Genomic DNA, 12,750 nt, shown 5'->3' with positions numbered 1-12,750 from the left:
AACTGCTGACCTTTTAGTTAGCAAGGTTATTTCCACAGACTATCAATTAATCAATCTATTTCTAGATTTTAATTAACTGACAAATAATTGGCTTCTACTCCATTCTCTTAGAATATTTTTGGAAATTAAGTAAGACAAGCAGGTTAGATATTTATGAAGCACACTGAAATGATCATGAAATTAGGAGGGTTTATGAGAAATAAAATATGATCAGGTGATAACTAGATTTTGTTTGCAATTTCTGAGAAAAGTTAACAAATTTAAGTGTGAACTTATTTTACCATTATGTGTGAAAAAAGACTGAAATATCAAAGTTGAAAACAGAAAAGCAAGAATTAAAATAGACAAAACATTTTAATGAAAACAATCTTAGTGATCTTTACTGTAATTTTATTTGCACAATCTGCTGTTGTTGTTAGGTGCTATAGAGTCAATTCCAACTCCTAGCAACTCTATGTACAACAGCATAAAACATGGCCCAGTACTGCACCATCCTCACAACTGTGGCTATACTTGAGCCCATTGTTGCAACTGCTGTGTCAATCCATCTTGTTGAAGGTTTTCCTCTTTTTTGCTGAGCCTCTACTTTACCAAGCATGCTGTCCTTCTCCAAGGACTAGTCCCTCCTTCTAACATGTCAAAGTATGTGAGATGAAGGCTCTCCATCCTTGCTTCTAAAGAGCATTCTGGCTCTATTTTTCCAACACAGATCTGTTTGTTCTTCTGGCAATCCATGGTATATTTCATATTCTTTACAACACTATAATTCAAAGGCATTGATTCTTCTTTGGTCTTCCTTATTCATTACCCAGTTTTCTTATGTGTTGCTTATTGGTTCAGTTGTAAGGATTTTTGCTTTTTTTATGTTGAGATATAATTCTTACTGAAGGCTGTAGTCTCTACTCTTTACCAGTAAGTGCTTCGAATCCTCCTCACTTTCAGCAAGTAAGGTTGTGTCATCTGCATATCACAAATGAGTCCTCCTCTAATCCTGATGCTGAGTTTTCCTTCATACAATCCAGCTTTTCAGATTATGTGCTCAGCATACACACAGAATAAGTACGGTGAAAGGATACAATCCTGATGCACACCTTTCCTCATTTTAAACCACACGTATCCCCTTCTTCTGTTTGAATGACTGTTCCTCTTGGTCTACGCACAGCACAATTAAGCATTCTGGGATTCTCATTCTTCACACAATGGCACAATGTATATTATCTGGCATGCCTGAGTTATAAACCACAATAAGGAAAATCTATTGCTGGACATTTTACGCACAATAGTACTAGACAGTTTAAGGATGAAAAACAAGTTGCAATTTGTAGAACAGCCACTAGATGGCAGTGATTACAAGTAAATCTATGTTTATCAAAGCAGGTAAGCTATAATGCAGGCTACCAGAGCCTACTAGAAAAAAATAGTAACATCAGGAAATGAAGGTGAAAAATAACGTTAATTTTATGTGGAAAGACTGGGACTCTCATACACTGCTGGTGGGACTGTAAAATGATATAACCACTGTGGAAAGCAGTATGGCAAAAAGTTGGAATTAGACATACCATTTGACCCAGCAATTCCATTACTAGTTATATATCTTAAAGAAGTAAGAGGCAGGACAAGATATATGCACACCCACGTTCATCACAGCACTATTTACAATAGCAAAAAGATGAAAACCACCTACCTGCCCATCAACAGAAGAATGGATAACCAAACTATAGTATATACACACAATGGAATTACTATGCACCCTAAAGAATAACGTAGAATCTGCAAAACACCACATAACGTGGATGAACTTAGAGGACATTATGCTGCGTAAAATAAGTCAATCACAGAAGGACAAATATTGTATTAGTCCATTATAGTAAAAAGTCAAGGAAAGGTTTATATATATGGAAGAAAATTTTCTTTGTTGGTTACCAGGAGTGGGAGGGGAGGGGAAGGTAAAGACAAATTAGATAGGTAGGTAGATAGGTAAAGACAAGTATTGATTTGGGTGAAGGGAAGGGCAGTGTACCAAATGTGAGTGATCAACATGGTGGCATTGGGGAAGAGGAAGACATAGAGAGGTGCATTTGAAGTACAGACAACAAAGATGAACCCTTTTGCACATACAGTACTGCGTTGTCAGTGATGGCAAGCACTGATATCCAGGTGGATAGATGGGTGGAAAGGCTGAATGATTAGGTAAGTCTATGAAGGGGGAAGTGTGCCCAAGACCCAACTCATGTACAGGGTTGGCAGACAACGTTTCTACAAGTGTTATTTGTGTGTTCTATAAGAATTTCCAGGTATACAGTAAGCTGACAAGGGACAAGATTGTAGTCACCTCTTGGCCACAGTCAGCTAACCAGAGGAAGCAAGTAGTTGGACCTGTGGGCTCGGGACCATGGTCGCAGGCGGCATCAAGCTCAACTGGCATAACATACTACACAATAACACTGTTCCACAAATCCTACTTTGGCAAGTAGAGACTAGGACCTTAAAAGCTCACAAGTGGCCATCTAGATGCAATGATGGGTGTCTCCTCATCCAGAGCAAAGAAGAATGAAGAAAACCAAAGACACATGGAAACAATTAGTTCAAGAGACTGGTATACCATGTCTTCAGCCTATATGACCATGAGACCAGAAGAACTAGATGGTGCCGGGCTACCACTGTCAACCACTCGGAGAGGGATCACCTACATGGGAGATCCTGGATACAATGGGAGAACATGTGGGACAAAACTCAAAATCATTAAAAAAAAAAAAGGGGGGGGGTTATCAGGTTTGCTGGTCTGATGGAGCCTGGTAGAACCACTGAGACTATGGCCCTAGCTACCCGTTAGGTCTGGAATTGAACCCACTCCTGTGGCTTCCAGCCTAACAAAAGACAGGCATATGAGCAGAACATTTACATTAGGTAGATACACTCCTTGGAGAGATCAATCATGGGAGAGTAGAAGGGCTGTCTATGCACAGGGAGAGAGCTCGGAGGGCAGGAGTGCATAGGAGAGAAAGACACACAGGGAGGAGGTGGCTATGGGAAGGAAGTGGAAGAGAACTGTTGCACTGTGGGAGATCGCAGTCAACATCATGAGACAAAGTGTATGTGAACTGCTGGATGGATGATGAATTTACTCTGTAAACTTTCACCCAAATCAAAATACAATTTAAATAAATAAATAACTTCTAATTTTACACTCATAATATTAGTGCAATATTTATATAATGAGAAGAAAAATAAAAGTTGTAGAAATTTAATTTATTACAAGTCCAGGCATTTATACTTTGCTACTCTGGTAGCATAGTGGCTAAGACACTTGCCTGCTAACCAGACGGCTGGCGGTTCAAACCCACCAGCCACTCCTCGGAAGGAAGGTTGGGCAATCCTACTTCCGTAGTGATACTGCCTCGGAAACCCAAGGAGGGGTCGCTATGAGTCGGGGCCGACTCGACGGCAAACAACAACAACAACAACAACAATGTAAATATACCACCATTAGCCAAAAATAAAGTCATAAAAGAGTCTAGGTTAACTAACACTATTACATCAGTGAAAATGTTTTCAAATATAATAAAGATTAAATGAAATATACTGGCATTAAGTGAAATAATAGAAATGGAGAAATAAAATGACCAGAATCAAATAATTAAATTGTGCCAAATAACATTTTTTATTTCTAAAGAACAGGTATTTGTGCTACAAATTTCTAATAAATTTAAATTCTTTCTTTTCTAACTAAGATTTCTTAAAAGACGTAACTATTAAAAGAATTAATGTTTAAGCTGCTTTTTAAAAAAAAAAAAATGTGTAGGAAGTTAGTTAAAATATAATAAAGGCTTTTCAGTTGAGCCAAAACAACCGACAAATAGTACAGAACAACAGTGATTTGTAGTGAAAGAATTAATTTCCTTATTCATGGTACCTAACATATCTAACTAAAAATTATAAATAAAACCAAAATCACTGCTGTCAAGTCATTTTCAACTCATAGCAACGCCTCCTTGAGTTTCTGAGGCGGTATCTCTATGGAAGTAGATTGCCCAATCTTCCTTCCAAGGAGTCTTCTGGTTAGCAGTCAAATGCCTTAGCCACTACACCACCCAAGCTCCCAAATAAATAAAACCATAGTATTTAAATATTGCATTTTCTCAAGCTAGGAGCTCTGGTGGTGTCGTGATAAGGCACTTATCACTACAGAAGGTCAGCAGTTCAAATCCATCAGCTGCTCTATGGACGGAAGACAGGGCCATCTACTTCTGTAAAGATTTACAGCCTTGGGAACCCAAATGAGGATCACTATGAGTCAGAAAAGAATTGACGAATTGATGGCAGTGAGGTTTTTGTTTTTGTTTTTGTTTTTGAGTAGGCAACCTGAATACAATCTAGTACATTAAATAGAAAAATATAACCCCTCCCAAGCCTATGTGGTTCTCTATTTCTGTTTTTCAGCAGATGCAATAAAAGGATAGTAAGCAAGAAAAAAATGTCAAAATGGAGAAAAAAGGTGAATAGATATTCAGACTGCAAAGTAACTCAAGAAGTATACATTTTCCAATTTTAAAGCTCAATTTAGCATTTTAAATAAGTAAACTTTTCCTTGGTTTATTATCAAGATAAACCTTATAATGAAAAAGAATTAAGTACTCTATATAAGGCTCAAAAGTTTGACTGATCATTTAACCAGGCTGAGGGCAGAAATGAATGATACCATAGTCTAATCTAAGGAATTTACTTACACAAATATTAGGTTTCCACTGCTAGTTTATTGAATGTCTTAATATTATTTAGGAAGTTTACTATGTACCAATACCTATGTAAGGAATTAAAATAACAAAGACCATGATACAGTGTCCTCTCAGAAAGTTTAAATTTTCTTGACTTTATAAGGCAAATATTAAATTAAGAATTTTTGAAGACATTAAAAAATATTAATCAACTACTCACCATTTCACCATTTCCCCCAAATTATACTTAAACTTTCAGGTCTGATTTTTTTCACTATATTGCTTCAAACACACAAATAGCCAATACTCGCCAAAAAAAAAAAAAAAAAAGTGTCAAAAGGAAAAATCACTTACTGAAAAATGCCAGCATGAAAATGCCATCATTACCCACTCTAAGCTGGTCTGCATCACTGAAGTCATCTCTTGGTGGACACTCTTCCTCCTGAATCTATAAAACATTAGCAGACCTCACTAACATACTGTGACTTTAGCATCTTAAAGGTATGGACAAGAACTTAAACAAAATAAAATCTAATATCCTTAATCTGTTGCAAAGACAAAATAGTATAATAAGGGGTCTAATGTATAACATGTATAAGTATTCAATAAACAGCAATACCACTTTCTCACGAACTCCCTTGAAAAGAGTAACTTCAAAGACAAGTAGAAAAAAGATAAGAGATGAGTTACAGAACTATGAACATGGTGAGAAGAATGACAGTTGTGACACTTCTGCAGTAGTGTCAAATAGAAAAACAGCACCTTTCCTACATCAGTATGGAAGTGTGCACTGGTATGATCTCAATGGTTGGCAATTTAGCAATATTTACCAAAAATAAAAACGTATACACCCAGAAATTGTAGATCTGAAAATAAATCCTTCAGATGTACAAATATGTTCCCACTTACAAGAAACAATGTATTAAAGATAATTCACTACAAAAATATTAGTAATAGCAAATGATTAGACACATCTAAAAGCCCATCAACAGGGAACTGTCAGGAAATCATTTTATATGGGTCTCATGTTTCGGCATGTCTTACAGGTAGAGACAGTGACTAACAGCCTTTCTTCTAGGTTATCTCTTCAAGGTAGATATACAGCAAATAGCAGTTAAGAGAAAGAATCTCCTTCCAGAGCACAGCAATAGGCGTATTTACTAATCATGAAAAACTATTTGGGTTCCCTAAGCTCAGGGTTCCTTTCCTGTAACAAAACCTAAAATGTAGAGAAGTATTTGGTCCTCTTTGCATTGCCCTGAGGTAACAGAGGCTTAGGGAACTAGCACAAGAAAATGGTAAAAACTCTTGCTGTGAGTAATAAAGTCCTTTGTCTTTAAAGAATCTGGCAGTCTCATCTTTTGCCCATGAAACTGTAGCAAGCTAATCAGTTAGCTTGCAAGTAGGGTAAATTCTCAAACTGTTCACAGTTCTTGACAGACTGGTGAAATTAACTGTGTATCTATGTAATAAAATTCAAAAAATAGTATAAAATTTAAAAAAATAAATTTAAAAAAAAAAGTTCTTAAATTCTAATATGAAAAACCTCCAAAATAGATTAAGTACAAGTTGTTTGAACAGTATAATACTTTCATGTACACATTATTGTATTTACCTGTAAATGTAGAGAACGTCTCTGAAACTATATACAAACCCTGTTAGGACTGACTGTCTCCAATACTCAACAAATATTCATTGAACACCCATTCTATGAAATACTGTTTTATGGCCTTTAGGAGACATCAGTGTACAGAAAACAAAGATGCTTGCCCTTTTGAAGCCTGTACTTATGGGGAACCAAATAAACAAAGTCACATTAAATAAGTCATTTATACATTTATACAATTATTAAAAGGTATAAGTTCTGTACAAAAACAAAAGGATATCTGGTAATGCAATGGGGGTAAGGTACAACTTTCATGTTTCAGGCAGAGGAAAATTTGAGTGCAAAGGTCCTAAGACAGGATCATGATTCATTTCAGAGAAATAGCAAGGAAGTTAGCATGGCTGGACCAAAGTGAACAAGAGAAAAAGCAAGAAGAAATAAGATCAGAGAGGCTGACTGAAAAACTTTGAGTTTTAAAGTGAAATGGGAGGTCTTACAGGGCTTTGTTTAGATGAGTGACATGATCTGATTTACATATACACATTCTCTCCATGCTACATATCTATTCATTTAAGTTAAGTTAATGTAATTTTGAGTTAGTACAAACAGAGGTTTAGAGAAGCTAAAGGTCCTGCTCAAGATCATATAACTAATAAGGTAAAGGCAGAACTTGAATCCAGGACACCAATGTTCTTTCCACACTAGCATGGTAGTTTCATTCATGCTGCTTTCCTTAAAGAAAAAGACATTCAAAACAGTGTTGAGCTTTATCTGGGTTCAAAGATCACTTAAGTTCTGCAGTCATGTACCCTCGTCAAACTTCATATGGTAAATTTAATGACTGCCAAGGATTAAATATATATTAACAAAATTTTATAGAACTTCAAATTAATTCAGGAAATAAACTTTATAGTATGAGCAAATCAAAAACACTGTCAATATGATGACAAGAATATAAATATTTCACTCTTTCAAAATACTAGTCCAGAGATTTTCTCAAATGACATCATTTTTTAAAAGATAGAAGATATATACATAAAGATGTAGTTAACAGCATTAGTTAATCACATACATGCAAACACACTTGACAATAATCTAACTAGTCACTATAGAAGAATGACTATATTGATTCCATGAACTTTCACTCAACCATTCAAATATTAAATATTTTATATAAAACATTTAAACAATGAAAGTTGGTATTTACACAACAATGTCAACTACTTTAAACACCAATTAATACACAGCAGGTAACATCTAGGTGATAGAAATAGGAACACAAGATCCCTATCCTGAAGTTGGTCCAATTTATCAAATGTTATTGAATATGGCAAAAAGCAAGTTAACTAAAACAACCTCTAAATTACTGAGAAATAAATCCTATAGCTGTAAGATGAGCCTAACTAATGAATAAACCATGTTTTACAGAGTGAATTATTTTAAATTCAAATATTTTTTCAGAGAAACATTAAAAATAATAGTTCCTGCCCATAAATCTATTTAAATCATGTCATAATATACAGGCAAACCTATTTATGAGAAATACAAAATAAGAAACAGTATTATTTCAACATCTTTGGACTACATACATTCTCCTAATGACAGAGATTTTTAAGCTATCAGCTCACCCAGCTTTGAGACTCATTTACACTTAAATATACTTACATATTAACCAAACCAGTTTTTTTTTTTTTTTTAATCTGAAGCAGGTTTGGAGACACATATGCATATGCACATATGCATAGTTTGTAGAAAGAAAGCATGACAACACTGGGTTAGAAAGCACTAATGAATTTGAAAGATTCTTTTTTTACAAGGATTCTCATGTTGTACTCACATACTCTAAAATCAGTCTCTTGTATACAATTCCAGTTTGTTTCCCAAGAAGTTTTCTACAATCCCCTTGATTCACAAGCTGAGATTAAAACAAAAATCAGAACCAAGTGAAAACACTTTTCTTTATACACATGTTCCAATTCAGGCTGAGAATGATGACATTTACTTTCTAAAATCAGATACTGGAAATGATGACAGTGAAGGGATAAAATAGAAATACTTCAGAGTTTTCTCTCCAAAATAGATAAAATCTCCTTTATGCTTTTCTCAAAGCACATACATTGCTATTGTTGTTAGCTGTCACTGAGTCTACCTCTGACTCATGGCGATCCCATGCACAATGGAACAAAATGTTGCCCCATCTGCACCAATGTCATAAGTAACTACAGACAGGACCGCTGTGATCCATAGGAACTTCGTTGGTGGATTTGTCAGAAATAGATCACTAGACCTTTCTCCCTAGTCCATCTTGGTTTCCATGCTCCACTGAAACCTGTCCATCATCAAAGCAACATGTGAGCCTTCAGTGATGGATGGTAGCTGCTAAGGATGTAGCTGCCTATGAGATGCACGGGCTGGAAATCAAACCCAAGTTCCCAGCATGGAAGGTGAGAATGCTACCACTGAACCACCAAAGCAAGATGTAGTGCCTCCCACATTTTCTTAGCGTAGTGCCTAAGGCACTTGACTGTTAACCAGAAGGCTGGCAGTTCAAATCCACCAGCCACTCCTCGGAAGGAAGTTTCGGCAATCTACTTCTGTAAAGATACTGCCTCAGAAACCCAAGGAGGGGTCGCTATGAGTCATGTCTGACTCAAGGATACATAACAAAAACACTTTCTTAAGAGTTCTATCCTACTACAGGTAATTTAGGGCAGTAGAAAATCCAAGATCTATAATATACAGCCTTTGAAGACCTTCCATATTTCCAAAGTCCCAAAGAAGACACACCCTAAAGAACGGAGTTATTATCCTTCTACTTCAATTAGTGCATTCATGTATACAACTGCACAAACACAAGTGCAAAGCATTCTAGAGTTGATTTTAATAGCAATTCAATACTTTAAAGACCAGCCTTATCTATGATTCTATCCTCCCAACATCAAAAATCGGAAACCCAAGGAGGGGGTCGCGATGAGTCAGGGCCAACTCGATGGCACATGACAACAACACTATTATTACTTTTGTCCTTTTTACTGTCATTCTTTATTCTTCCCTTCCCAGGTTCTAGTTTTCAGCTTTTTTTCTTTGCCCTGTTCATGGTCCCCCTTTCTTTTTCTTTCTTGTGGGTAACCGGGTTCCTTGTTTTTCTTTTTACATTTTTCCCATTTTTTTCTTAATTATTTTCCTTCTCTGCTTGTTTCTCTTATTACCCTCTCCCCAGATATTACGGTGCTTTTTTTTTTTTTTTTTTCCTTTTCTTTTGGTTATTGTTCCTGTGTGATTACACGGTGTGTTTTTTGGCCATTTGCTTTTACTTTTTTGATGGTTATTCAATTGCTATTTTTGTCTGAGTGGAGACAGCAACAGTCCCCATACAACACAACTACATCCACACCTCCTGCAGCTTCACTTACTGAGTGAGAGACACCACCTCCATCTCCACCAATGGGCCTATGATAAAAAACCACCAAGAGCTTAACTCGCCCTTATCTGCTCTTCACAAAAAGTTAACAGAGTTCTGAAGACAACAAAGTCACAATGTCTCGGAGACAAAAGACCATCACAGTCCATACAAAGAAACAAGATGAAGTGGTAGGAACAAGGGAGCAGGATACAGACCGAGGACACATCCATGAGGAAGAAACAGCATTGGAACTCTCTGATAAGGAATTCAAAAGAATTATATTTAGGTATCTTCAAAGGACTGAGATACAGATCAAGGAAAGCACAGACAAATCCCTAGAAGAGTTCTGGAAGAAACTAAAAGAACAAAATAACAAAATAAATGAAAAATTAGAAATGATTCTAAATCTACAGATAGAAATCCAGAAGATTAATACTAAATTGTCCGAAATAAAAAACACATTGGAAGGGCTAATGAGTAGAAATGATGCAATGGAAGACAGAATTAATGAGAGTGAAGACATACCTGAATACTTATTTGGAAAGGGATCAATCAGAAAAAAAATCAAAACAAAATGAAGAAAGCCTAAGGTTCATGTGGTATACCATCAAAAGGAATAACCTATGTGTCATTGGAATTCCAGAACAGAAAGATAAAAATAAAACCACTGAGAAAACTGTCCAAGATTTGTTGGAAGAGAACACCCTAATATAATAAAAGATGAAAATATATATCCATTCAGGAAGTCCAACGAACCCCAAACACGACAGACCCCAAAAGAAAATCACCAAGGCATATCATCATCGAACTCATCAAAACCAAAGACAAAGACAGAATCCTGAAAGCAGCATGGGAAAAACAAAAAGTTACTTACAAAAGACAACCAGTAAGAATAAACTTTGATTTCTCAGCAGAAACCAAGAAAGTGAGAAGGCAAAGGGATGGTATATATAAAACCCTGAAAGAGAAAAATTTTCAACTAAGAATTACATACCCAGGAAAATTATCTCTCAAATATTATGGTCAAATAAGATTTCCAGATAAGCAGAAACTAAGGGAATTTGTTAAAATCAGACCTTTGAACAGAGAACCAAAAGTAGCAAACAACAACCAACCAATAATGCACAAGATGACATAACCCAGAAACCACAGCTATGGACACAGCCAAAGTAAAATACGCTTACATGATTGTAAACAGGGAACCAGAGACTTCAATTGGCAAATGAGAACAACTAGAAATCAAAAAGAGGGAAAATACTGTGTAGTTACAGAACTTCTAAATGGTGAGGAAGTCAAGAGAGTTGCAAGATGGAATGGACTTTTCCAAACTCAGGGAGAAAATTATAAATCACAGAGTAACCTCAAAGAAAAATGATAATAAAAAAGAGGACAAACACAAATATTCATAAAATACTAAAACAACAGCAACAGAGGAAATGATAACACAATTCATAAATATAATGAGCTCAGCACAGAAAATAATATAGAACAAAGAAACCACGGATACCATGAAAAAACACCTAAAAAAATCACAGCAACCAATTCATGCTTCTCAATAATTACACTGAATGTTAATGGATTAAATGCACCACTCAAGACATGGAGAGTTGCACAGCTATGGACACAGCCAAAGTAAAATATGCAACCCATCAATATGCTGCCTACAACAGACACAACTTACAGACAAAGACAGAAATACACTAAAAATCAAAGGTTGGAAAAGATATATCAAGCAAATGGCAACCGCAAAAGAACAGGAGTGGCAATACTAATTTCTAATCAAATTGACTTTAAGACAAAAAACACCATACAAGACAAGGAAGTACATTATATAATGATTAAAGGATTGATTGAAAAAGAAGATAGAACCATAATAAATATGTATGGACCCAATAAAAGAGCCCCAAAATACATAAATCAGATTTCAAAAAAGTTGAAAAGGCAAATAGATGATTCCACCATCAGAGTGGGAGACTTTAATACACCACTTCAATGAAAGATAAAACAACTGGAAAAAAACTCAACAAAGATGCAGAAAAGCTAAACAATACAATCCACCAATTTGATGTTATAGACATCTACAGAGAACGTCACCCAACAACACCACAATATACTTTCTCTTCCAGTGCACATGGAACATTTTCCATGATAGATCATATGTTAGGCAATAAATCAAGCCTTCATAAATTTAAAAACAGTGAAATACTGTAAAACATGTTCTCAGATCACAATGCTATCAAATTAGAAATCAACAGTAGGAAGATCCATTGAAAAAGAGTAAACACATGGAAACTGAACAACACCCTCCTTAAGAAAGGCTGGGTAAGAGAAGAAATAAAAAGAGAAATTCAAAAAATTCCTTGCATCAAAGTAAGAATGAATACACAACATACTAAAATCTTTGGGACATAGAAAAAGCAGTAATCAGAGGCCAATTTATAGCAACAAATGCACATATCAAGAAAGAAAAAGATAAAATCAACACGTTAAATCAACATCTCCAACAATTAGAAAAGAACAGCAAAAAAAAGTCTACAGTCACCAGAAGAAAGGAAATAAGCAAGATTTGAGCAGAAATCAATGAAATAGAAAATAGAGAGACAATAGAAACAATCAACAAGACCAGAAGTTGGTTATTTGAAAAGATTAATAAAATTGAAAAACCACTAGCAAATTTAACAAAGGTAATGGGCAAGAATTCAAATAACGTGAGTAAGAAACGAAATGGGTGACATCACAACTGAACCAACTGAAAGAAGAAGGATAATATCAGGATACTATGAAGAACAGTAATCCAACAAATTTGAAAATCTGGAAGAAACAGACAGATTTCTAAGCACACCACTTACCTAAACTAACATAGACTGATGTGCAAAAGTTGAACAGATCCATAACAAAAGAAGAAATTGGGAGGGTGGGGCAAGATGGCGGGCTAGGCAGAAGGATTGCACAGACCCTCTTCAACAAAGAAAAGGGAAACCAATTAACACAGACACAGAAGATAATCTTGGACCCCTGAGCCTTGA

At 35.6% G+C, this 12,750-nt stretch overlaps 1 protein-coding gene across 1 annotated transcript in view; it reads right to left on the bottom strand.

Moving 5' to 3' along the window:
* The window catches only part of NDFIP2 (Nedd4 family interacting protein 2), a 113,344-nt gene that overhangs the window by 12,399 nt on the left and 88,195 nt on the right, over positions 1-12,750 (bottom strand). The window contains exon 5 of the mRNA XM_007941521.2: positions 5,070-5,163. Coding sequence (XP_007939712.2) covers positions 5,070-5,163 — 94 coding nt within the window. The remainder of the gene's footprint in view (positions 1-5,069; positions 5,164-12,750) is intronic.

This window comes from Orycteropus afer, unplaced genomic scaffold (genome assembly GCF_000298275.1).
Source record: "Orycteropus afer afer isolate SDZICR_OR568_19922 unplaced genomic scaffold, OryAfe1.0 scaffold00081, whole genome shotgun sequence".
Classification (NCBI taxonomy): domain Eukaryota; kingdom Metazoa; phylum Chordata; class Mammalia; order Tubulidentata; family Orycteropodidae; genus Orycteropus; species Orycteropus afer.
This window is presented reverse-complemented; position numbering and strand designations above follow the sequence as displayed.